Genomic DNA, 26,771 nt, shown 5'->3' with positions numbered 1-26,771 from the left:
AATCAGCCATACAGCTCTGAGATGATCCTGGTACTGAATGCAGGGAGGTATTCTGACTCCCACTCAGAGCCTGTGTGTGTGTGTGTGTGTGTGTGTGTTCTGAGTGTGTTTTGTGAACAGCTGCGGTAAATGAAGAGGCTTTTCTCTTTTACTGAGGCTGATGTGTGTGTTGATGCGGCTCTGGAGGAAACTAAACGCTGTGTGTAGAGGCGGTGGAGTGCTGTTTGTGTCTCCTTAGCGCCTTCGACCAGGAAAAACAACTGGCACGACTGGCTTTAAAAACAGTCGGCTCAGTCGGTGTTTTCGATTGGGTAATACCGCCGTCTCAATGGCATGGAATAGCAGGCTCTCGTCGAGTGTCTCTCCTTTCAAATTAAAGGACACTGGTGAGGATCTTTAAATAATGTGATTAAATACGTTATTAGAAAATCGGTGAAAAGATATTTGCCTCCAATATTTATTTAAACAGCCCCTTTTTGTTGAATGTTCAAGCTAAGTTTAAAAGTTAAATAGAAATGACATGTTGAGCTCATTCATGTCTTACTCTGTTGGAACACAGTTAAAGGAAAAGTTTCACATTTCAGAAAGAAGCGGATGCCAGCAGCTGGTTAGCTTAGCTTAGCATTTGGACTGACATTGTGCTTTATTCAATCCTTACTTCTGGTTCAGGTCCAGTTTTCCTTTGAGCCCGGGCGCCTTATTAAGTCTTTTATTATTGCCAACATGTTATATAGTATTATATCGACATATGTTGAACCTTTATTATATGGCTCGTGGGAATTTTGGCTTTATAATCATTGATATTGTTTTATTATTTATTATTTATTAATCTCACATGGTTTATATTCTTTTATTATAGTTAGATCCTTAGAATTATTTATTATGTCCCAAGTAAAGCATGACAACATAAAATATGTGGTTTTATTGTTGTTTCTTTAGGAGACATGTAGGAAATCTCTCACTAGAAAAAAGTAAAGGGAATCTAAGGGAAAATTGGAAATGGGTTAACTATAAATTATAACTGATGCTCAGTGAATGCCTGTAAAATGACTCTCTCGCTCTCTCTCTCTCCCCCTCTCTCTCCCTCCCTCTCTCTCCCTCTCCCTCCCTCCCTCCCTCCCTCTCTCCCTCCAGGTGGGCTGGTTTCCATCCACATACGTAGAGGAGAGTGAGGAGTGAAATGTCTGCCGTGCGAGTAAAAGTAAGATATAAGAAGAAGAAGAAGAAGAACGTCGGCAGTGGAGTGAGTGCACTGAGCACATGACAGTGACAGACAGAGTGAGCATCTCCAACGCTGCTCGCTCCTGGTGTCACGGCTTTACCCTCCTCCAGCCCCGCCGCCCCCGCAACCATCCAAGAGGCCTCTGGGAGAGAGAGAGAGAGAGAGAGAGACAAGGGCTGCAGCTCGCCACGGGCGCGCATGAGCCCGATCGCCTCGGGTCGACTCGGCGAGGCTAAGTGACTCCATCAACTAGCAGCTTGCCTGTCAGCGGGACACAAGCCCTCGCCAGACACCCCCCCCCCCCCCCCCCCCCCATCCCTCCCCGTCTTCATCCGTCCATCCAGAATTCCCCCCTCACCCTCTTCGTCTCCAACCAAAGCCCCCGGCTCCAAGCTCCCGCCTGTTCCTGCTCACCTAGTCGGTCGTAGCAAAGACTGAAAAGTCAACTCAATGCAACTCATCCCCCCCCCCCCCCCCCCCCACCCCCATGTGAAATAGACTGACCAGAGTTGCACTGACTGACACTATACATGTTTTCCTTTCTCTCTCGGATGGATCTCAGTCAGTTCTGACTTTGCCTGTGTGTTTATTCCATTAATGCAGGTGGTTATTGATGATTTGATGACCCAGATTCCACACCACCCACTCCTCCACATCATCACCACACACACACACACACACACACACACACACACACACACACACACACGCACTTACAGGAGATTTAACAGAGGGATGGAGTCGGATAGCGTGGCTGCACACTGCCAGTAATTGATCGCTGTTGTTCCTATTTTCCTCCTCCCACCTCCCCCGTTCTTTATCTGCAGCCCGGCCTCTCATGTTCTCGGTTGTCTTGGCCGTTAGCGATCCGCCGCTCTTATCGGTGGCAGCTCTGTCAACAGGAGAACGTTCGCTGAGGGTTTATCTTAGTGGAGGCATTAGTGTCGGGGAACAAGCCACCTGCTCCGGTGACATAAAAACAGAGGAAAAGAGACGAGCCAATCTCTCTACTTCTTTTTTATCTTTTTCCTTCGCTGCTGTCTTTGCTTCTTCAGCATGACTTGAGTTTTGTTTCAGCTCCATCATGTGCAGCTGTGATGCATACGGAAACTGTAAGTCTGCACCCAGGTTTCTACTTTTCAAACATCCGAATGTTTCTTTTTCCTCTGCAATGTTGAGAACTTCTTTTACCCCGAAAAATATAACATTTTCAAAGGTGAAGTCTCAACACTTCAACTCAAAAGAACTGAAATCATTTTTTCAGAAACCTTTTTCCGCCTTTTCCATCTCGCCTCCCTCCTCTGTGCTTCAACCTGGTATATACATAAGGCCCACGTCTCCTTAATCCACAACGAAAAGAGGCTTTTCCCACATTTGAGGGAATGAATATCTTTAAACACGCTGCACAATGCACTTAGAATGTAAATACGCAGCAACATATAGTCGGAGGAGGACATGGATATAGAGCAGTGATCAAATTACATCTGGAGGTGAGGCTGAGCAGCCGGCACCGGGCAGCTATGTTTCTTCTATTGCATAACAAACTACACTCCCTTGTTTCAAATATGTACATATTAAGTGTTTTATTTAATTCACGGTTGGTGATTTCTGTAAAGAAATCACCAAACGGAAACAGTCCTCAGGACACTGTTTCAGTTCAGAGGTGTCATCCTCCCCCCAGCAGGTCTTCATCCTCCATCACATCTCCATCCTCCCGTTTTTATCTTCATCCCCACGTCACATATTCATCTTCCTGTCACGTCCCCGGTGAATGATTAATAACCTCCTGCCAGACCTGCCACTCCATCCCTTTATGACATGTGACAAAAAATATTTTTGCTCTCAGTCAAAAGAGAAGGACCACATTAACGTGTCTTTTTGGAATCGTCTCACATTTCCTATTTGGTTTCCATCAACAGTGTCGTTAAGTGACCACTAGATGGAGGCATCTTAAACACATCTCTTCCTCTCCGAGCAGTCAGCCTGGACTTGGTGAAGTTAGGAGATGACATCATCTGATTAGGAGGTGAACAGTGTGTTTGGAAGCAGAGTAGTAGTTTTAAAAAAAACAACCTTAAAGTATCACACAAAACTCATGTTTATCTGGATTTGAACCTGCTCATCATGTTCACCAAGACTTTACTGATATTCCAGAATCAGTAGGAACTCTTGTTTCTTAGAACCTCCCTGATCAGTCAAACTCTAGATGTGGAGGGTCTTCAGGAAGTATTAGAGAGCGGCAGCGGGAACAAATGTGATCGCGCACACGTCTCTCTGCCGTCCTGGGAGAACAGGCGAGGCAGAGCCGGCTCCTCTAATCCACTCCTGCACTCCCTCCTCCGCCCAGATGAGCCCTGACAGCGGGGCCATTTACAACTGCAGGCCTCATCCCCTCCGAGTGAGCTCCCATCCTTTTTTTTTTTTTTTTCCTGCCTGTGCGCAGGAGGGACGGGGAGGAAGGCTCAAGGGTATCCGCGATCTAATCATTACACCATCTCCTCACCCCGACGACCCGCCTGCATCCATCTCTCTGTCAGCTCCCCCTCTCCCCGTGTCACTTCCCTTCCCTCTTTCTTTCTTTCTTTCCTTACCCCCCTTTCACCGGCATCTATCTTTCATCCAATCTCCCGTCTTCTCGGTTTCTCTCCCGCCTGCCGGTCCTCGTGCCGATGCTCTGTAGGCTGTGGCAGCCGACGCCATATGTTGGCGGGAGGAGAATAGATGATTCAGTATTATCAGGAGGGGGGGGCTCTCAATAAACAACCACAGCAACATGAGCACTAGTTTAATTTGACCACAAATTAATAGACTGAGAGAAATGATGCCAATAAGAGGATGCATTAGGAATTGCTCACACCGGCGTTGTCTCCTCGTGTACAGTGTGTGCGCAGATCACTTCCGTATGCGCAGACACACACACTGCGTACGTGAGGGGGGGGCGTTGTGACAGGATTCAGGGCTGAGCAAGTCTTATCCCAGCGGGGGGGGGGTTTTGGGATACAATCTCCTGAACCAACACGTGAGGACATGTTCCGTACCCAGCTGAGCAGAGACACACCAGGCACATGTGAAGGAATGATCCTTCCTCCCTGGGCTGAAACTCTCTCCACCCTCCTGTCATGTAGTTTTACCATCAGTGTGCCCGTCTTGCCTGAGCTTTGCGTCCATGCCCAAGTGTTGTTGTCCCAACGAAGCCAAAGATCACTGCTGTTCCCGCTGTACATTCAGCGTAATGTCTCCATGGTACCCGACCGCTGTGGCCTAACTCTAAAAACCGTGCAATTCTGACCGTGTAGCATTACCGTGTATTGTTGCTGTAAAATATGTACAGAGCGTATAATAAAGATACATATTGCTTCTTCTCATGTGTCGTTTCATGTCCTGCATATCGTCATATAGTCCGATTGAGCCTAAATGTGATGGTTTCACAACTGTTACTGGTCTCTGTGTTTGCCGCTTACATAGAGTCAGGTTCTGTCTCTTCCTTTTCTAAGTCAGGGGCCATAAAGGGGCCACTTCTCACACAGTGGGGAGACAAATATGTCCAACTTCCATGAGAATTCCTGATTCAGGGTTTACGGTGCACACTTCAGTCATTTTTCTTCTGACGCACTGAAAACTTTATATAGTTAGAAAATTCTTTCTTCTTCAAGGACATTGTGTTCTTCAAAAAAACCTAGTAACAATAAATACCACAATTTTATGTTTTTATATTCTTTGTTTATTTTAAAAAAAAAAAAAAACGACACTGATGAGGCAGAGGCAGGCACTTCTGAGGCCAATCAGTATTTAGCTGGAGCAAGTAGCGCCCCCCCCCCCCCCCCGGCCCCGCCATTGCACTATACAAATACAATTGGATTGAATTGAGAGTGTTAAAGAGATCAAATGTACAAGAGGATCATCACAGATGGATGCAAAGCGATGAAGTAGAAGATGGATTACAGTTGATAAATGACAGGAACCTGAGGACTCAGCCTGAGGACTCTGCTTTAACTATCTAAGCTCATGGCACCAAATGCATTTAGGCCCAAATCAACTTTGAACTCATTCACCGGCCTGCCCTGTCCCTGGTTGGAATTAGCAGACCATATGGAGAGAGGAGCAGATTTAGACAAAATGTGCGTTAAATTAATATGGTTTAATTCACCTTAATAACGTAATCAATATTTATATAAATGTATCGATATTAAGGAAACCCCATAATATTCTACATGAGGACTTTGATTATTCAACAAATGCACAGCTGCCATGACAAACTACAGTAACACCAAATGAGTCCGAATGATGAATAGTTATTTTCTAACCTTAAAATGTCACATTCAAACAAATAAAATGTATATGCATGACTGATCAGACATTTTCTAAGCTGACAGCAATTGAACAGTTCTTTTTGTAACCATTTTTACATGTTGAATTTATCGGTGGTTAAACTATCTCTGCATGAAAAAGTTGGTGCCACACTTGTCTCATAAATGTCCATAAATCAAACAGAAGAGAGTGAAACACCGACGCTGGGCTTCGTCGTGGTCAGTCTCGTCTCTCCACGCTCCGCTGGCTCAGAAGTTACTCTGGCTAAAATTAGGATCCGGTCCTTAAAGTATAGTAGGGCTCATTAAATGGCCGACGTGGTGTTACTGCCGTGTTTTGTTGCCGTTCCCTCCACAGGACTTAAATAACCTGCGACCGGCAGGGGGCCATTCCTCACCGGCTTATTGGCTACAAGGTGTGAATGGATGTGGGGATAAACGGAGGGTCTTGTTGCTTTCATCATGCTGATAATAATGAACCCAGTTAGCCGAGGTTCTAAATATAACCAGTTCCAATGAGTGCATAAAAAAGGTGAATGCTTACAGTGCTGTGGGTGTGTGGAATGAATGGTTGTACAATGTGGAAAAGCTGCAGACCATATGCTGATGCTCTGCATAGCTTCTCTCTAAAAGTGCATGTGTGTGCAGGACTTGTGTTTGTGCCCATGTGTGGGTTTCGGTCTCCCCGGCCATCTGCTGCCCCGTTATACCTGCAGTCACCGGAGCCAAACCGAGACTCGGACACCAAAAAGAGGATCAGTGGTGCCGGCGTTGTAGCAGCCAGTGCTGCTGGCACCGCAAGAGGCGGGAGAGAGACCCACCAGGCGGGCTTAGTCTCGGCCAGGCCGGTGTGGATCACGCCAGCCAGCGTCCAGCTGAGGCTGGACCACCGGTGTGACAGATGGCTGGTGAGAGGGTGACGTCAGGCTTCTTCATGATGCTGAGAGACTGAGAGGCCCAATTCTCAGGTCTGCTGCTGGTGTGAGAAGACGTCTGACACCGATGGAGCCAGACGCTCCTGTCATCAAGAGCAAAGATGGAAGATACTGTACTTTAGGTTTGGGAGTTACTGTTAACAAAATAAAAACTGGTTTTATTACACTCATTCATGTATTTATTTACGATTTATTGTTCACTGTACTTGTGAGTCTAGAAAGTGCCCCATGTCCTGTATGTTTCATACATGAATCCCACTCATTACCTCATCTGATTTATCACTATAGATAAAAAATAACTCAGACACCTCATTCAAATCATCAAGAATGTCCATCAGCTCACTAGTTTATCAAATAGTTCTGGAAATCTCTGTCTCTTTTTGACATACAGAACCAGAGAACCGCTGATCCTATCGTCTGACACGTGTGTATTCTTATGGGCTCAAAGAAGTGCAGAGTAGAATTTGGTGCAGTTCTGGGTTCCGTCTACTGAGTCGAGCTTCACTGAACTTTGTAGAAAGACTTCTTTTTCTACTGTTTATTCAGTTCCAGAAAGAAAGCTTCCCACAGGCCAAGCAAACAGGCAGGTTTAGAATGAGCACTGCACTGGCGTAACACATTCATGAAAACATAATTCGCAGTAAAACACAAAGATGGTTCTAAAACGCTGTTCTCACATCTTTCGTGGTGATGCACCATTGACAGGATCGTCCAACACAGCAATGCTGGTTAGATTGGAATAAAAGGTCCTTATTCACTCAACTATCAGATGAATTATCAGAGTATAAAGGTTAAGAATCAGAATTGAACAGTATCTCATATTTTAATTAAAAGAGTACATTCTGTGTTCAACTGTTCGTTTACTTATACATTTCAAAATAAAGTGTATTAAAAGAGCAAAACTGAAGAAGAGAGGCTACAACAGAGGAAGATGCAGAAACAAAGATCCAAGCGGCTGCATTGAGCCTCCACATCTTTCACATCCGTACTTTCACTCTCCAACAAGGTTCGGTATTTGCTCATCTATTTGTTCCATCACTTTTTCTGTTCTTCAGAGATTTGCAACGAGTGTGTTCTCTGCACTGTCTCCACTTCCCACCCAGGGAACAAATGGCTGCACGGTCGCCGCATCAACAACACGACAGCAGAAATTCAGCCGAGTTTAATAGAATGCCGGCGAAAATAAGGGTCCGGTATTGGTTTGTTAACGTGATGAAGAGTTGATGTGTAAATCACTGAATGAAAAGGACGTGCAGGGCCCATGGAGCCGCGTCGTGCTGCAGTCGTTTGTCTGCCTTCCCCTCCGTCTGCTTTCTGAATGGCCACGTCTCATCACATCTGCCCGGTTTTGACTCCTTCCACTGCAACTACCACACATCCCCGCGTCTATTTCTCACTCCCCGTCTCTCACTCCCGATTTTTCTCTGGGTTTATTTCGGTCTTTTCGGAGCCATGAGGGAGCCATCATCGTTGCCAGACGGCGTGGCTGCTGTGTGTAAATATCAAGCAGCACTCTCTCCCCCCCCCCCCCCCCCCGTTTTCCTGGAGACTACCAACGCTGCATAAACACAGAGGTGCCGTCGACAGAACACAATCTGACAGCTCATCACCATAAACCACACACACTTGTTTGGGCTGTCGCGGGGCATCCTTTCTCCGCCACTTGCAACCGTATCATTCCGGCCTTTTTTGTCGTGTTGTGTATTCGCACAGCGTAAATTCAGGGGAACGCGTGTCCTTCATGGCCGTGTGTGCCTGTAGACATGGCTTGTGCATCGTTCAGAAGCAAAGTGTGTGCAGAGTGATTGCGTTGACTCCAACTGGCATCGGCGTGATTTGAAGGCACATGCACACACACTCGTGAACACTCTAGTGCACTTTTCACAGCCGCAGCCCTCTGTTGTATCCCTCTTCTTATCCACACATACAACAGATGGAGTGCAACACATACACACGCACACACACACAACACACAAAGTGGTAACAGATGGAGGCACAAACATTGCCTTTATTAATAATAATACTAAGAATGTTAATCAGCATTAGACAACAGTTCAAAATATATCATTTGTTTTGCCACAAGCCTCAGCCCACGTTTTATTTAGCCATTTGCAATATCGAGCGTGTTCTGCTCGTGCACGTCTCAGCTCTTTACGTGGCCGCCCCCCCCCCCCCCACATGCCTTCAGGGTAGTCAGGTAAAGAGGCGGCAGCGAGCGCGGTGCACAGCGGAGGCTTGCATTTAAATGTAAATGCACGGAAACAAACGGTGTCCTTGAAAAACAAACAAACAAACAAACAAACACAGCGTCAGTAGCCTCACATGCAGCAGTTCTATCCAGTCGGAGTTGTCAATCAATACTCAAATTGAGATTTGAATAAACGTGGGGACAGAAAGTGTGTGTGTGACGACTGTGATGTAAAATATTTTGATGTACTTTGAAGAAATCTGGAAACCATTAACAGAAACATATAACATCGACCTTCTGTGTTGCTGCAGTTGAATGGTTACAATGGACTGACTGTAACCATGGCTGCATGACAGTGTGTAAAGATGAGTTTGTGGGACAATGTTTGAAATCACAATGTGATCACATATTTTATTGTGTATAGTGAACACAGAATGACATTTCATCCATCAGACACTGGGTGAGAGCCAACTGATATTCATGCACATTGAAACCTGTACCTGGGGTAAAGATAATTGAGCACCTGGCATTGATATCAATTGTTTAAGTTCTTAATCAAAAAAGTTATTAAACTATAAGATTATCCTCATATCAAACTTAGTGTTAATTCTAATTACATTTAACATATATTAAATAGTAATAATATTACATTTTATATTAAAAGTGAAGTATATTCATAAGTTACCTCTCAACACATCAAGTCACATTAAAAAAAGAGACACTCACTGCTCCTCCTGCACTGGATTGAAGTAACAAGAGAGTGACACAATGCATGGAATCCTTTACTGGACAGTTCATACAGGCACCTTCCACATCATTGGTGTCTTTTCAAAGAGAAACGATTTGTGTGATACAACAAAAAACAGAGAAAACACAACAACATATACAAAAAACAAACAAGGGTTATATGTAGATAATAATTGTTCTTGAGATATAAAAGTCAGGCTTTAAATATCCCTTCTGAACAGTTATGTGATTACAGGTAAGTTTCAGATGAATCATATTAATTCAAATTTTATTTTGTTCATTTCAGCTAAAGGTGTTATTTATAACTTTGAAGCTGTCACTGTTTCATTTAAACTCACCCATCATCACTTACTCATGACTTAAAAACCTGAAGAACAGTATTTATATGTGCAAGTTTAGAAAAAGGACAATTTGTCGCATTTTAGCAGAATATAAAGCCTCAAGAAAACCTATATTGTTTCCATTTCATGCAGTTATACAGCCTTGACAGCCTGCTGTGGTTTATTTGAGTATTTCCTTCAATCTAAATGCAACATTGCTTCCAGTGTCCTCTGGGGCACAAATACAGAACATATACAGTATATGTGAAGTGTGGAAAATGTGATGTGCAACTTTGACGCAATCTGAGCCAAGAGAAAAAACTGGGAACATCAGCATTAAAATGGCGAAGTGAACTTCAACTGACCTTATTCAAAACTCGAGTGTAGTTTTAAAACCATGCAGCGTTCCGACAATTTGGCCGAGGAGATGAGGGAAGCCATCAGTGTGTATGATGAGCTACTGTCTCGGTTACATTTCCTCTGCCCCTCTCCTCCAGCTGCTTTAGCCCTCCGTGCCTCGTATTATTCGAGTGGGACTGGGAGGATTTTCCGGCAGCGTGGACCTTGTGTTACTGGATCCTCCTCGCTGCTGAACCTCCTGCCGCAGACAGGCCGTGAGTCTGACACATCACTTATCTACAGGACTATCACATTTCCAATTCTCCAGGTCAACTGCCTCGACGTCTGCTCTTGAATTTGCACTGTTGTACTGGTATGTGTGTGTGCTCAATACATTTCCCAGTCCAGATTGTTTAACATGTTTATTTCAGGTGCTGCATCACATCCATTATGTATCTGGACTGTTTGCGCATGAAAAGAGCAGTTTGCATTGTGTGTGTCTGTGTGTGTCTGTGCAAATGATTGGCCGCATGAAGCTCAACATGAAGCTCAACAAAAACATAACAAATTAACTTAAATATCAATGCACATTCATTTGCTTAAAATTTTTTAGTAATGAGTTATAAATCAATCTTTAAACATATCTGGAAATGTGACTTAAATAGACCAATGGTTGAGGAAGTACTCAAATAACACCAACATCAAAGTCCACCAAAGTAAAACTCTGCACAAGTCACGCTGCAGCTTGCTTTGCTACAGGAAGTGAACGTTTTATTCATCCCAGATTGTAGGTGATGAGAATGTGAAGGCTCGCCACTGAAAATGTCCTGGTTGTGTTACTGGGCCGGAACGCTTTGTAAAACTGAGTTGAGGAGAAAGTACAGATATGTGCTGATATAAGTATATGTTTTTTTTACTTGAAAACAAAGTATAGATATGAAAAAAGTACAGTAAGGAAGAAAATGTTCTGTACACACCACTACTAAAATGGACCAAATTGAATCCCATAAATTTCACAAACGTAAGAGGCTGTGCTCAGCTTCCTTATTCTATTATTTCTATATGTGGTTCCTGCCTGTGTTATAATAAATAAAATAATACAATAAGCTGCCTGCACTGTGGATATTCACCTCTGTCCATCTGTATTTTAAGACGATACAAATGTCAGAATCTGGTCCTAATTCAATTTTGAATTAATGTTTTGTTAACGTTTTGGCTTCGTTGCTGAATGTTATTTATGTCATATAAAGACATTTAAAAAGTACTATGACAGAAAGCAAAAAAAGGGAAGTCATTTGTTGATTAAAACTATGTCAAGTGAATCACCTTAATTCTAATTTATGTGTCGCTGTGCCTTTTTGTTTACATCCAGCTACGGCCATATTGAATCAATATTTACCCTCATAGTTTTAGCTATAGAGGTCTAGTTGAGAGGACACACACACACACACACACACAGCTCTGTTCGTCTGGTCTCATTTATGCAGACCCTTCCTCTTCCTGTGTGGCAGAGGGATGATGGGGACTTTGAGTTGAGCTCAGTATTTGCTTTGCCTCTCTCTCTCTCTCTCTCTCTCGATCCCCCTTCAAACCTCGACTGGAAATGGTGCTATTCGCTATGTGCCCATTCCCCAGTGTCCCCTGAAGCACCTCCAGATGTATTCAGCTTCCATTTGTCATTCCTGGAAATGTGGTGGCGTCAGCAGTTGTGTCTCAACCTCCACCCGTGGCAACACAGCTCCGCTACGAGGGGCTCCAGTCGTGCCTGAGGTCACCCTACTCCCTTATTACAGTTTTAGATCTTCCACATGATGGATAATGATGTCGTTGCCCTATTTAGTCTGCTGGGGAAAGCACCCTTCAGTCAGATCTGTTTTTTTCAGCCACACATATCTAAACTGGTGAAATAGAAATCTCTTCTGCTATTTTTGTGATTTTGTTACAGATCAAGTTCACGCTGGTACTTCCTGCCCCCAACAGCTCCATGCTGCGCTCGGAAGTCCAAGAATGGCCGAGGCTCTGACCTTCTCCTGCAGACTCAGCTTTTATCTGTCACCAAACCAACAGTCAGACGAATCACGTTGCGCTCACATCAGTCCATAAGGTCACTGCGGAAACTCCGGTCCGACGAAACACGTACAAACCAGTAAACCGGGTTCAAACCGCTCACCACTTTCCCACCCACTGCAGGTAAAGAGGACCTGGAGCTTCAGGGCTCAGGCTCTTTCCTGTGCCTGGCCCACAGAGTTCTTTTATGTGGAGTGACAATGCAATTACATTGACACTTGTGAACAGACGCTTTCAAAAATTCTTACAGCATCAGTGAGCTGAGAACAGAGAGAAACCAACAGATAAACACTGCCAGTGGTTATATGTTAAGTGAACATTGTATAATGACGCAATCACTAACTATAATAAAATAAATATCTTTCATTACGCGGCAAAAAGGTAGATGACATGTGGACATATACGTAGCAGAAAACACATCTGAATTCTTAGAAAAAAACTTAGGACACATCATCCCTTCAACCTTCAGCCAATCAGATCATAGGTGTGTCATCACACGCCCATGATGTCCTAAGGTCATGTGACCAGTACTGTTTAAAGTCGGACAACAATTCTAACCATCATGCATTGTGTCAGGACCAGCATATTGTTAATGAGTTTGTAAATTTTTAGGATTCTTTTCAAACTTGCTTTACAGGGTGATTCAGTGATAATAGCTGGTGACTTCTACGGCTCTGTAAGTCAAAGATCGGCACACAGCATCTGCTCGGGGTTTGTGTTTGACCAAACAACCCCCGGTAGCCTCCCTGTTGGTAGTTTATTCTAATAGATATCACTAAAGTTCGTTAGTTTGTATGCTGGTCTATTCTTTACTCTGAGCCCTGAGAGACTAGTTTGCATTCCCTCCGCCTCAAACAAATCACAAACATTTGAAGTGGAGATTTCCTCCAGAAGACGTAGCGCTCTTCGTTCAACTCATCAGGATTCTGCTCCTGAAAGAAAGCTGGGACTTGTATGGAGGGATTAGTGCATAATGCAGCGTCACAGCAGCTGGTGAGAGGATGCCGAGGCCTCCGGTAACTTGTTGAGCAGCGACAGTCCTCATCTGAAACTGAGCTGACAGCTCGGCTCTCTCGCCTCGTAGCTACAACACCCGGCGACAGAAACACAAAGACCCGGCGGCAGCGTGCACTGACGGCCATCTGATAAATTAAACTCAATTAATTACCATGTGTAGCATAATTCTGCAGTTTAACAAAAGGTCTTTGTGGTAGATCTATGCGTTACAACAATTATTCATTTTGATGAGCGGGGATTATAAATGAGGCAATTAACACGCTGTCAGATTGGAGGAGACGGGGCAGCGCTGCTCATTCTGCAAATCCTGTTTTTCCGCCTGTAAACTTCAGACCTCAGTGCAGCGGCGCCCGGGTTCAGGCTGTCAGAGCGGGAGGGCTGAGGGTCAGCAGCGCTCCGGAGTGACCGGGACACCAGTGTCTCCCGCAGTGGCCAGTTGACCCCATCAAAAAACACAGAGCAGCCGAGTTAAAGGGGAAACGCTTCGTCCTTCCATCCCCTCAGGTTAACCTGATTTAACTCAACAGACAAGACAGACACACACACATACACACACACACACACACACACACACAAGCTGCCAGCAAGTTAAGTCCCCAGGCGAGAGCTGGGGCTGCAGAGAGGGGGAACCCATTAGCCTAATAAGGGCCATCTGGTGGCCATTCATTAACTTGACCATCCTTGAAGTCCCCGACCCAAAATGTCATTTTTCACTTTGCAGAGGAATTCGTTAGGTGATGAGAAGAACTTGAGCCAAGTTACCAAAGATGGGAAATGTGTGTTAAAACAGCAAGATGAAAAAAAAAGAGAGAGAGAGGGATCATGATGGAGGCCAGAAGGGGAAGCAAATTAGACGATATTGTGTGACAATCAAAGCAGCAGTGACAGTGAAATGTACAGACCTTCTTCTCCTTCATCATACACACTTGTTTTACAAGGGAGACAACATTTGATCATGCTTATTTATTCTCTAGAAAGGAAAAATAAAGACAGTGTTTGTACATAGTTCCAAGGCAGCTCATATGCATGCATCAATTGATAAAACAGTTACAGATGAGCAAAGAGGAAACAAACAAATGAAAAGTCCGTAAACCAAAAAACAAAGACATTTAACAGTATAAATGAAGAATAGTTCTGCGTCCACCTTCTTACTCCAAAGATGAAACAAAGAGCTGCAGCAGTAGAAACAGATGGTTCTGTTCCCCAGAGCCAAGTAGTCCTGTGAGCAAGACAAAAAAACGTGGTGGTGGAAATAATGCATTAAAGCTTTGTTTTGGGTTTAAAGACCAGATACTGACAGTTACCTGCCGCTGTACAGACTGGTCTGACATCCGTGATGAGTGCTCTGTAACTCGTGAGCGGCAAAGCTCTCCTGCTACAGGGGGTTTGCACGGCTTTAATCAAGCTGTCTGATTAGGCACGGAGAAAGCACCTCTCTGTCTCACACCAAAAAACACTTCACAAGGTCGTATGCAAATGATCCCACCATTTCTCACCGTCCTGGATTCTTTCAAGTGGTAATGGCACTGATTTGTTGTGTTATTTTCCTAAACCTTGGTGCCGAGTGCTCGTTGCTCAAATGTTGTTTTTGCTCTGCAGCTCCCACAGATCGGCAGCAGCCAGATAGATGCGTTGTTATTTCAAACAGCCATTTCTATCTGTGCTCAAGGTTGTTTCAATTTATAGAATCAGCGGTGGCACATTAGGAGACACAGACAGGTTTGAGAATGACACCACTTTGGTGCCTCATGGAGGTTAAATGTTTCATTTTTCTCATCTTCATCTGCTTAACAATATAACAATATTTGACTGTGTACAGTACAGACCCAGTGTCACCACATGTCCACATGTCACCCACTCTTGTTTAAGCTTTATGTATATCTATAGAAAAAAGTAAAGAAAACAATTAGTTGGCTGAGATACGATTCATGGATGTTTCAGAACTGTGGCAATATTTTTAACAAACCATATCTCTCTTGTGATTTATGCTTAGGCTCATTAAAACATCCATTAAGTTCTTACTGTCCTCTGCTTTCACTGTTGGCGATTCACTTATTTAAAGTGAGCACTGCCTGATTGGGCTGGCGCCAGGTCTGGTACCGTATGGTTAAGTTGCCCACAGCTGCATCGTATTAACTCCAGAAAGTTTGGAGTTAGTTTGGACAACTCAGTGTACGGAATAAGGTGTATGATCTGTGAGGCCTTGATTCAGTGACTACGGGGCCCCTGCATCGTATCAGAAAATAAACACAGCAAGAAGAGAAAGTAGTGTTAACAAATAATCATTCCAACAGTCCAATTCAGTGAGATTGAGTAGAATGATTACAAGGCAACACAGACAAAGTGGAAAGCCTGTGTTAAAGACTCAACATTACAGTGGTGTCATTGCCTTGATGTCATCTCAAGCATCTCAGTTTCCCTCATTAATTTAGATTCTCCTCTTTTCTGTCCATCTCCTTCCACCAGTCAGCCACGCTCTATCCACGGTTAGTATTTTACGACATCTTCGCACATGGCTCAGCCAATCAGGAACCGTTTTATAATGAGGCCTTTTCAATCGTGGTCTCAATGATAAGAAGTAAGGGCTTTGTCACATCTGGCCACCACTTCTTGCATAACTTTCTTTATATTGTCTCCAACACACAAGCCTTTACATTAATTGTATTGTTTTTCTCCTTGAGATGGGAAATGATAACCCTCATCATAGTATAGGCTCAGATGTATTTATATCTTCATCAGTGCAGTCGCATCGACTCAAAGCTGTGCAAACATGCCATGCATAATTATCGTCTCTCACACACCTGTTTGTGTCCTTGGGGATACGTGACAGCAAAGCAGGTATTTTCTCCTGCTCCTTAATGAAGCTCTTCCTAGGCAACAAACCAGGGTGCCGACTGCATCCGCTCATCAGTGGAGACCAGACGTTTCAGGAAACAAAAAGGTTGGGTGTGTTCCCTCCTTATTCTCTTTTTAACGATGGGTTACTGATGTTCAAATTGAACGTGACTGTGTTCGGAACTCTTCCTGACACGTGGCTCTGAGACGAGCTTCTAACACATTAGCATTTTTTTTACTTTGGAGCAAAGTCGCACAGTCCTCACGCTCAGTGTCTCTCCACTTGTCTCGTGAAGCTGCCCTGTTGTTCAGAAGTGATGCTAACATGAGATGGCCTGACGCAGATTGAATGTGGATCGCTAAAGGCCACTTTTAGTTCCTGTAGATGAGAAGCAACGAGGGAGGTTTCAGTCACATGCCCCGGTTGTAGCTGCCGAGCTGCCAACCGCCACTCTGTGCGATCCAAACCCTGGAGGTTACCCAGTGGTCCAGTTGCCAGGCCGAGGAACTTTCAGCCCGGTCTGTGTCTCGATCGTCCAATAAACGGCTTTTGTTTGATTCGTTGCCAGAGCCTTTGCAGAGATATTCCCATTGGCATGGCTGGACCACAGTGCGTCTGATTATCTCATCCTCATTAGAGCTGCGGGGATGCCAACATACTATTTACAGCACCAAAGATGCCCTTTTGTTTTCCCTAATAAAACGGGAAGATGCAGGAACTTGGGCTCAGGACGGCACAGATGACCATCTTGGCCCTTTATTTTTAGTTTGCAGACAACATGAGGCGTCAGTCTCTCCCCCAGGCCGTCATCCTCTTACTCACATTTCCTTCTACATGGTGTACCTGCACAGAACATCAAAGATGGCAGGAGTTAGCCCGCCTCTTTGAAGGTGAACAATGCTGGAGCGATGCTAATTCTCTAACCTCCGTCTCCTGCTCTATAGTCAAAGAAACGTCAAATGAAAATGTCAGAATCTGCCAAGTGTGGCCTCATTTTCCTCTGAAAGAATCCAAAAAGGAAAAACAATAAAACAGGGGATTATTTTGCAAACTCTGCCCTACATGTGCAACTATTACCATGAGTGACAAGTTCGCTTCAGTGACTGATTTTTAATTTGCAATTCAACAGCGAGTCCAGGAGCCGCTGTCTCTCCTCAGTGTCGAGAACAAAAGCCAAACTGTGTGAGCTTCGTGTGTGACGCTCCTCTTGCACAGCAGGTGTTCTGCCATCGGCACGGCACTGGAGCTTCTCTTTCTGATGAGACAGCTGTCTCTGGTCTTATTAGTGCAACACAGACCGTGCACGTCCATGTGACTTGACTTCATGTGGATGGAAACCTGTTGCACCGAAAGAAATCCCCCCTGAGTGATGCTAACATGAGGTCACTTTTTACATGTTTGACTTTTTACGCCCTGTCCTTACTTATTTACGTGTTTTTACAAAATGAAAACTTTTTTGCAAGAAAACTGCTTTGGAAGAAGGAGAGGAGTAAATTATCCATAAGCCACTAGATCGTGTTCTGAACTAATGCCAAACAATGATCTGTCTGCTGGCACCATGCTAGTTATTCTACATGGGAATCATGGCACATGCAGACATTGCCAAGTTAGTTTGTTTAAAGACTAAAAGACAAAACTTGTACTTTTTTGGTGCAATATTTTATCCCAGTTAGTTTAGTTTGTGTCCAAATTTGTAAAACTGATAATTGCAGTGAGTACCTTGACCTCTTATAGAGGAGTTTTCGATTCCTCTTCACAGATCTCATGATTTATCGTTAAATGATTCTCTTGCAATTTTTCGCTGTATCGTGATATTATCAATATCGCATTACCCTGCGATTACCACTCTGAGTAAAATGTAAAATGTAGCGTTTGGGAAAAAATTACATCACAGCGGATTTCAGACTGTTGCTTTGTGTAATGTGACTTCTTTGTGATTATATGTGTTTGGTTTGGACTACTTGGTCTAATTACAAGTTTGCTGCAAATTGCATCACCGCAACACATTCATCGACGCTCACTTGACGGCTTGTTCCTGCAGACATTATTGCCACCTAGTGGCCCGGAATTCTTGTTTAAAGATTTATCGTCATTTGTGTTCATGTTTTAATGGAACTTTTTGTTAAAAGGTTGTTGGGACCGAGATTTTTATTCGACAAGGATATGTTATTTGATTCAAATTTGATTCTGACGATGAAGTTTCCATTTGCTTTAGTTAGCCCTGGGATCAGGACACAACTTGTTTTTCCATGCACGCACGCACACACACACACACACACCCCTGTTGAAAATGGCCTGTGGGTTGCGCACACATAGCAGAGAGCACATGATGTAAAAAAAAAAAAAAAAAGCTGTTAATTCAATTCCCACCACTTCCACATTTGCTTTATTTTTAACATTGACTAGAGGGTTGAGTGAAGTGTGATGATGTGAGACTGATTCACCTCATCTGTTCTCACAAGGTTCACAGTCTAAATCCTGACAGGGCAGAAGCTCAGCTCCTAAAAGCAGAAACACCACTCACATGCATTTCTCACTGAATCTAAAATAAAACATCCTAACATTAAATCTTTTGGCAACAACAACCTTGGATGGCAACATTTCACTTATTGCCCACACCCACATTGATTCAACACACTTTCACTGTGACATAATGAAGTCCAGTGGAACCAGTGTGAGGCCTTTTAAAGGCTCCACCCACACAGGTGTCTCCACCTTTGCCAGATTAAACACACACACACACACACACACACACAGGTGGCATTCATCATCAGGAATTAGGTTGGTTGAAAAACCTTCCTGTTTTCATTAGGAAGAGTCATAACAGTCAAACAAACCAAGAGAAGGAGGAATTATTTGCTGTTTATCATTGGTCATAGTTATAATGACCAGCACAAAGAAAGAGAAGAAATTCATTAAATGAATGAGATTGATCTCACTGCAGTAACAGCATCCCAACATGAGAGTTCTCCATGGGAGTCATTTTTGGTTCCTGACATTAAGTTTCTGGTAATGAACAGTTGTTCCATCTCCAGTTCACAACACACAGATTCAAGCAGGTTTTTTTTGTTTTTTTACAGTAGCTCTGTTGCGAGGTGACAGCAGTACGTGCGGGACAAGCTAGAGATGTAAATCATAGAAATCCTCCATAGAGCGTCTCGTTTTGGTTCGGCCTTCACCTACTTCTCGATCTACCCAGGCCACCTACTTAGTGGGCTGCGTTTACTGCCTCCACCAAAAGAAGACGGACCCTGAATTGGGAATTGGGATTGTTTGTTGGGCAGATGTGAGCACGGTAACTGGTGGTTTGCTCAGATCTGACTGAACTGTTTGAAACCAAAGAAATCAAACTCTATGAAAACACCTTCAGTCCCGAACAGAACCAAATCATGTTATTAGTGACACATTCCTTTTATCCACTGAGAAAAGTCAGAGCTTGTGCTGTGATATTTCTAGGAATAATTCAATGATCAATTATTAAATCTCAACCTATATATGTGTGTGTATGTGGTGTCTGTATGAAGAAAAGCACAACGATTATTAAGATAGTTCACTATACAGGCAATTGGAGAATCGTTTTTTTCCGTTACTCAGTTTATTGGCACGTTGGATGGAGCTGGACTCTGTTTTCTCAGCTGCACTGTAATCAATCATGAGTATCAATTAAAACAACTGTGCAGGAAATGGGGAGCTGAATGCGTATCACATCCCACTGCACAAATTGTGGTGTCTGTTATTGTATCGCAAAGTCTACAGAGGAGATTGATCGGCCCCTGAAAAGCGTCTATATTTATTTACCATGTCTCCAGAGACGGAGCGGAGAGTATTTCTCATAATATCAAATGCTCCAGTCTTCAATAATATTTATCTGATTCAACCCAAGTTCACGGTCTGTTGTCCTCTCCACTTTGTGTGTGCGGCTATAACATTACCAGAGTGATGTCTCAGGCAGCTCAGCGCATGAATGGGATTATTCCTCAGTCCTGTTGTAATTCCATTCAGAGGATTACCAGTTACACAGGGCTGTGGTTTCCAGCTTCTTGTGCATCAATGTTGGTTGTCGACGCCCACATGACAGGGGGCTGATGACGGTTCCGTGTAGGACATCCTTCAACCACGCTGGGATTCTTGCTCTTCATTTGAACATTTCCCAGCACGCATCTGGAGAAGCACCATGTGTCAAAGTGTTTTGACGTAGCCGGGGGAAAAACAAAGTATGACGGGTAAAAGTTCGATTCCCGATGGCTCAACTCTGCAGAACGGCGCGGCACCTTCCACTTTGACAAGATGTCACCCCCTCAAGTCTGGCTTCTCCTTCACTTTGTCTCCCGTGTGCCGTCTCACTCTGCCGACATGACGGGTCCCGGCGCAGAGGAAACACAAGATAATGACAATGTCTGTTTTTCAGGTCTGCACAGATATGGTCCTGGGTTTAAACCTTAACGCCTCTAAACATCGACACTGCAACATCATTTATAGTCTAAAGGGTTCTTCTGTAAACATCATGATAACAGTTCCACCCCCCTGCAGTAACTGACTGACATGTCTCCCTGGAAAAAAAGAAAGGACACAACACGAGTATGTTGCAGTCGTATGTGACAATCTGCGACGTGTGACTCTTAATCACCAGCAGGCAGACGTACTACCCCGACAACATTCCTGTGGAAACTCTCAGGTGTCCCGGTCTCCAAACGGAATCGAACCCTTTTAAAAAAGGAGCCTTGAAAGTATTCATTAGTTTGCCAAGCACCGAGATTATCCTGCTAATGCCGGAGCGATTTAAAAAGGAAAGATGTGGGCCACGGGAAAAAACTACTTTTACCTTATCAAAAGGGAATATTTGTAAAAGGAAAAATCGGAACATTTGAGTGGAGCTGTGTGCAGTCCCCTGGCTGAGAAGCAGCTTTAGCATCCATTAACGGGCATAGTACTGTATGTCTGGTTTAGGGGGGGGGGAGGGGGAAGCACTGGCCACTCAGCACCCACTGTCAGAAAAAAGAACCGCCGATCGATAAGTGCTGTGTGCGGTTCAATAAGTGCATCGATCATCACACAAACAAACACATCACAACCATAGCGGGAATAAGAGTGCCGGGGCAAGGTCAATACCTCTCAACCGGACCTAATGCCAGTCTGCTGGGGCTTGTTTCCACTCGTTTCCTCCCACACAGGATCAGACGAGTACAAAGCTCAGAGCTCAGTGTGTTGAAACCTGTTCTGTTGAGTGTTTTCTCCAGAAGATTAAAAAGGCATAATCACAGAATGAATGTTAGATCCTAAAGGAAACTTAGTATTGTTATGATATTCAGGTTCGTCTTCTTAAGTTGGGTTATAACTTGAAATTGACATGCTCCCTTACTGCAGACGTTTTAACTTGAACTCACACAATAAACCTTGCCTTCTTTCCGACTCACGATAGATTAAGGATAATGACGTCTTTACAAAACATGTTTTTATATCAAGGAAAGTAACGGAGCATGGTGACTCCAAAACAAAATTATGTAACCAGGTTTGGATGGATGGAAATCTCTGACTTTTACTTGCTGGCAGCATCAGATGGCGACTTTGACTCTTGCACGAATAGGAAAATCCCCAGGATTCACTCAGACACTCCACCTCAAAGTGTGCAGCTGTTGATTTCTGTAGAATTTATGAGTTCACAATCACTTTTTTCGATGTGTCTGACAAGGATGGAGCTGTGCCCTTCAGCTACGGTGGCCTGTGAGTGACAGAGATGTGTGATATTACCGGACACTTCGAGTTAAATACAACATAGATCCAAAGACACAGGTAAATTTCCCTCATGGCTGAAACGCCTTTGTTGAGTCATTGTACACTGACAAATAAAGTCCACACTGTATTGCAACAGAAGGAATTAAAAAAAATAACACACACACACACCTTTTAAAGAGTTTTCATTCATGTCATTTTCACAAAGCACAAATTTACAGGGGGGATAATCCAGTGGCGGTTGTTTTTCGTGGGTCAGCCGACAGCTGCTGGAGGTGAAGTATCTAGGATGAAGTCCTCTCCCCGAACGGCACCAACTCTATTTTAATTCTCCACGCAGCGTGGTGCGTTGACACCTGGGTCGAACACACAGTTAAAATTAGGGCCGCTGTAGGGGACCTTGACAAACTAGTGACTTTGAGTCTCTCACACACAGCAGAGCTCCTCTACTTTGTGTTCGTCATCTGCATCTTTAAACTGGTCTTAAATGTGACACTGTGATTGTAGCAATTTTAAATTAATTCAATCAGAAAGTCAGAAAATATAATGGATTCATGAAAAATCTATAATATGAATTATGCATTGATATTATATATATTTAATGCATAAGATTAAGTTAATATTCTTTCGTCTCAGGTTGCTTTAAAAAAGCTAAAATCAGCTAATATAGCTAACTCTGGATAGTTTATAGCATTTTGACATTTAATTAATGAGTACATATCCAAAATCAAATAAACAAGCAAGTAAAAAATTGAAATAGTAACACGCTAAGCATCAGATAATTTAATTTAAAGTATTTAATTGTTTTTCAACAGTAAAGAAGCAGCAATTACACAAACAAGCTCATTTAAAACTAAATAGAACATACAAAAATTACACAAAATAATGAACGGGAAGAAATATATTGTTAGAATGTGTCCCAGCACAATAAAGTCAGTCTTTAATTTTCATTAATAGTTCAAACGCTGCAGTTCACTGAGGTTTTCTAAAGACATGAAGAGTTAAATATCTTCCTGGGATTTGGATGCGATCTGGTGGCTCTGGATCAGACGCAGCACAAGAATAAATGAAGAATTTCTTTGGCATCTCGGAGCGGCTTGGCGAGGAAACAGAAATCTTTCAATCCCGTCATCCTTTTATTTCAGTTCCATCCAGAAATAAGAAAATGAAGATGTACAAAGCTGAGAGTTTGAAAAAGTCTGTTTTGTTTTCTCTGCCTAAAATTGCACATAACAATAGAGCCGTTTCAATATACTCTCATTGCTTTATTCCAAATGAACAGTTATTGGTGCTGTAACTTGTTTTTCCTCCCTCAGATTCAAACTTTGAGAGCAGCTCAAGTCTGTTCAGCCGGAATTGGGCCTGAATATTTCAGGTTATGGATGAACTGTTGAGTGTCTGACAAGCCGCACTATATAAACTTTGAACACGGGCTCTCTGGGAGACATCGATAGTCGTAAATATTTAATTCAGTGCCTCCGACAATGCGCGGCATTGAAACAAATCTTCACCAGATTGAATTCAAGATAAATGGCACAGAAATATCACTGCAGACTTTTAAGCAGTCACTTTGTCAGCGTGGCCTTGCCGCAGAGGGGGTTTGGTTCCACTGATCACATATTAGTTTATCTTGTGTGTCAGCGTTTCAGCAGCAGCACATTATAACACAATGAGAAGACAATACAACACAGAATGTGAAGACACAAACTAAGATTTCTATTCAGTGGGAGAGCAAGTGTCAGAGGCTGTAAATGGAATTCCAATTGTCTGGTCTAACATCATTAACAGTCCTGCAGATAGCTGCACTCATCAGGACCAAAAGAATCACTGCACACACTCCCTATGCTTTACTGGATTGAAAGCAAATGTTAAGTAAAATTAATTTGATTTGCCTTACCAAATGTAATTTAATAAAAAAAAAAAAGTATTTAGTTCAACTCAATGTGCTGATACTGTTTCTTTAATAACTTTTATCTAATAAGCTGTATGGGAGTCGAAACTAGAAATCATCATTACCTGCTCACCTTTCACTTGAAATGAGTAAATAGTATAAATCATATGTAAACTGACAAGAGATTATTCCACTACATTTCAAGCTGATGTCTAATGTGCAAATATACATACATAGTGTAACATACTCATTCCCCCCGCATCATTTTCATTGATTTCTCAGAGAATAATTCATGGATCTTGATGGGATTCTATTTTATAGATGTTCCCTGGAAAGGATTATGTCATTTGTTAAAACTATGATTAGATTAACCCTAACCCTTTTTATTTATTGTTGGGTTAATATTCCATATATCCTGACATATAAGCAGTAAATGATTGTCTTTATGATCACTGACAGTACAACTGTAAAAGATACCAAACTGTGTGAGAAAATCAAAAAGGATATTAATGGATATTTATTCAAACATTGATCCATTAATTCAAACATAAGCAGAGACAAAATCGATCGGCAGATACAGAACATCACAAGCCTCCTTGAATGAAAGTGAATGAAGCAGAGCACCTACCTGTGATCGACACATGACCCACACTGTTTTGTTTTTAAACTTTTATTCACTTAAATTCTCGTGTTAAAGCAAGAACAAAACATTTATAATGTCCTTTGGTGGGATTTTTATTACACTTTATTAATACTGTATATGTAAACCGATATTCTTTGATGCCAGCACATTGCCAATACAAAGGAAAATCAACTGCACAACGAAAGAGAAATGATAACAACTAAAGTCAGGGGGGATGAAAGAAATGGGGAGGAAAAAAAATAAGAAAATAAAAAACTAAAAACGACTGCTTCTGCGTGTGGACGTCTTAAATAGATATACATTAAAGGTTGCCTTTTTTTCAATCACAGTTCGGCAAAGATACAAAAGGACTACATGACGCTTTTTTTGTTTGCTCTGTGGAGAAAAGAACTTGCAAATACACTGATGTTTTTTTTTCTATGCACTTCCTGTCTGATAGGGGGAAAACTACCCTCGGACCATGATCGCAGGGAGCGTGGCGGCTCTGAGGTCGGACAAAAAAAAGAATCGAGACACCTTTCACTGGACTATCTTTTTTTAAGAGGGGAGAGGAGGGCGGGGGCGGGGGGCTTCTTACACATGTGCATCACTAACATCGGACAAAAGAGTTCTTTCAACCACCGAGGGTTTACAGAGTAACGTTCACGAAAGCACAAGTCAGTGGCAGCATGGTGAGGGGGCCGGGCATCGGGGGTGGGGGGGGGATGAACAGGAGGGAGGATGAGATAGAGCTCGAAGGAGAGACAGAAAGCTAGAGGGGGCACGACGGTGGAGGGTTGGGGGGTGGGGGGGGCGAGGTTTCTTTTTGTGTCACAGAGTGGCAGTCCGCACAGATTCCCTTCTATCCACAATGCACTGACAGCAAAGAATGCGTCCCCGTGTTTTCCTGCTCTCTCGGTCTCGTTCCCGAAGCATCACGGTTGTCGTTCGGAGAAGCGTCCTCCCCCGGAGGGAGCGAGGGTGAGAGGAGATCGGCGTCCAACTGCCGGCCCGTGCGGAAGCTGATTGGTCGCAGCTTAAGTGGCCGTGGCAATAACAGCGGAGGCGAACTGCTAGTCCGTCGCCTCAGTTGTCCCCTCCTCGAACTAGAAGGAGCTCAAGAACCTGGTATGGCTTAGGAGGTGGTTGGGTTGGAGAGGTGGGGGGGGGTGATAATTGTTCTTTGCTCATTTAACTCTTTTCAGGCATACGCTCGGTCCCTCTATACATTTTTTTTTAATAATAATATCTGGCATCTATAGTTCATCTCTATATTATCTCTGAAAATGAAATGAAAAGTCTTTGCACTTGTCGGTCTGGCACATTCCCTGTTCGTCAGCGCAAGTGTCCGCTGAGTCCGGCGGGGCGGAGAAAGCTCGGTGCGGTCCAGTCCAGAAAGCTCATGGTGGTTCTCGTTTAATGGTCGTTGGTTATTTGAAGGGGGAGGCCGGGGGGAGGTGGGCGGGTCGAAGGTGGAGGGGCTGGGGACTGTATCGCTCCCACCAGGTCATGGGTCTCTTCAGAGCACGGCGGCCTCTCCCAGCAGCACCGAGCCCAGCAGCAGCAGCAGCCTGAGGGCCGAGGGAGGCGTCAGCGGGGCCTGGCCTGAGCCGGGGCCCCCGCAGCCCCCCAGCTCCGAGCTGCAGCGGGGCTTCTCACACAGCAGGCCGCTGTAGGTCGCGGGGCAGTTGCAGCGGACGTTGTTGACGCACACGCCGCCGTTCTGGCAGCGCAGGAGCTCGTTGTCGCACACCCGGGCTGCGGCGGGGGGGAGCAATGTGAAGACAGGAGAGAGGGGTGAGCGACAAACATGCAGAAGAGCTGTTGGTGACGCTTTACTTGAAATGTAACAGAAGCATATAATTAGAGTTCACTGTGAAGAACCGGGGAACTGTCACATGAACTGATTCTCATCTTCACAGGTTTTCTTCAAGTAAAGTGCCACCACATTATATTCCCATCTATTACAAAGTCCTTAAGGAATGGTTCAACATCTGCCTCCTCACCTTAGTCCTGAGACTGTGACGTTCAGACTGATTCACTCTCACACCTGTGAGCTAGATATGAAGCTGGAGCCAGGGACTTGTTATCTTAGCTTAGCATAAAGACTGAAAACGGGGGGGGGGGGGGATCAGCTAGCTTGGCTCTATCCCCTACTGCAGCAGCACCTCAATGCTCACCAGTTAACACAAACAATTCATTTATTTAAACCGCATGTGCAAAGAATATATAAATAAACAAAATAAAAACTCCGAAAAACATTGACTTTATAAAAATGGAAGATACATCTCTACACATGTCCTCCGTCTTTATATAGAGTCAAAAATGTGACACGTGGCAAACAAGAGATAATGTGTTAGTCAGTGAGAAGTAGAGGTGCTGCCCCCTAGCTGCAGCTTCTGGATTAGGACACAGATGTGAGGGTTGTATTAGTTTGAACTCTCAAAATTCCAAATGATTCCTTTAATACAAATTGTGTAAAATACTAAATTTAGAAGTTCCCGATAAAGGTTTAAACTGTATATATTATAATATATTATATAATATATC

General features: G+C 43.6%; 2 protein-coding genes across 3 annotated transcripts in view; one reads left to right on the top strand and one right to left on the bottom strand.

The window, feature by feature from the left end:
- LOC133932731 (guanine nucleotide exchange factor VAV3) overlaps nt 1-4,583 on the top strand; it is an 87,331-nt gene extending 82,748 nt beyond the window's left edge. Inside the window, exon 27 of the mRNA XM_062379542.1 lies at nt 1,135-4,583. Within this exon, the coding sequence (XP_062235526.1) occupies nt 1,135-1,179 (45 nt within the window). The 3' untranslated portion in view covers nt 1,180-4,583. The remainder of the gene's footprint in view (nt 1-1,134) is intronic.
- A 17,957-nt stretch (nt 4,584-22,540) lies between these two features.
- Nucleotides 22,541-26,771, bottom strand: part of ntng1a (netrin g1a) — a 97,136-nt gene continuing 92,905 nt past the window's right edge. For both annotated transcript variants that reach the window (XM_062380047.1, XM_062380049.1), the window contains one exon: nt 22,541-25,979. In XM_062380047.1, the coding sequence (XP_062236031.1) occupies nt 25,741-25,979 (239 nt within the window). In that variant the 3' untranslated portion in view covers nt 22,541-25,740. The remainder of the gene's footprint in view (nt 25,980-26,771) is intronic.

This window comes from Platichthys flesus, chromosome 21 (genome assembly GCF_949316205.1).
Source record: "Platichthys flesus chromosome 21, fPlaFle2.1, whole genome shotgun sequence".
NCBI classification, from domain to species: domain Eukaryota; kingdom Metazoa; phylum Chordata; class Actinopteri; order Pleuronectiformes; family Pleuronectidae; genus Platichthys; species Platichthys flesus.
Note: the sequence above shows the minus strand (reverse complement) of the source record. Positions and strands in the feature narration are given on the sequence as shown.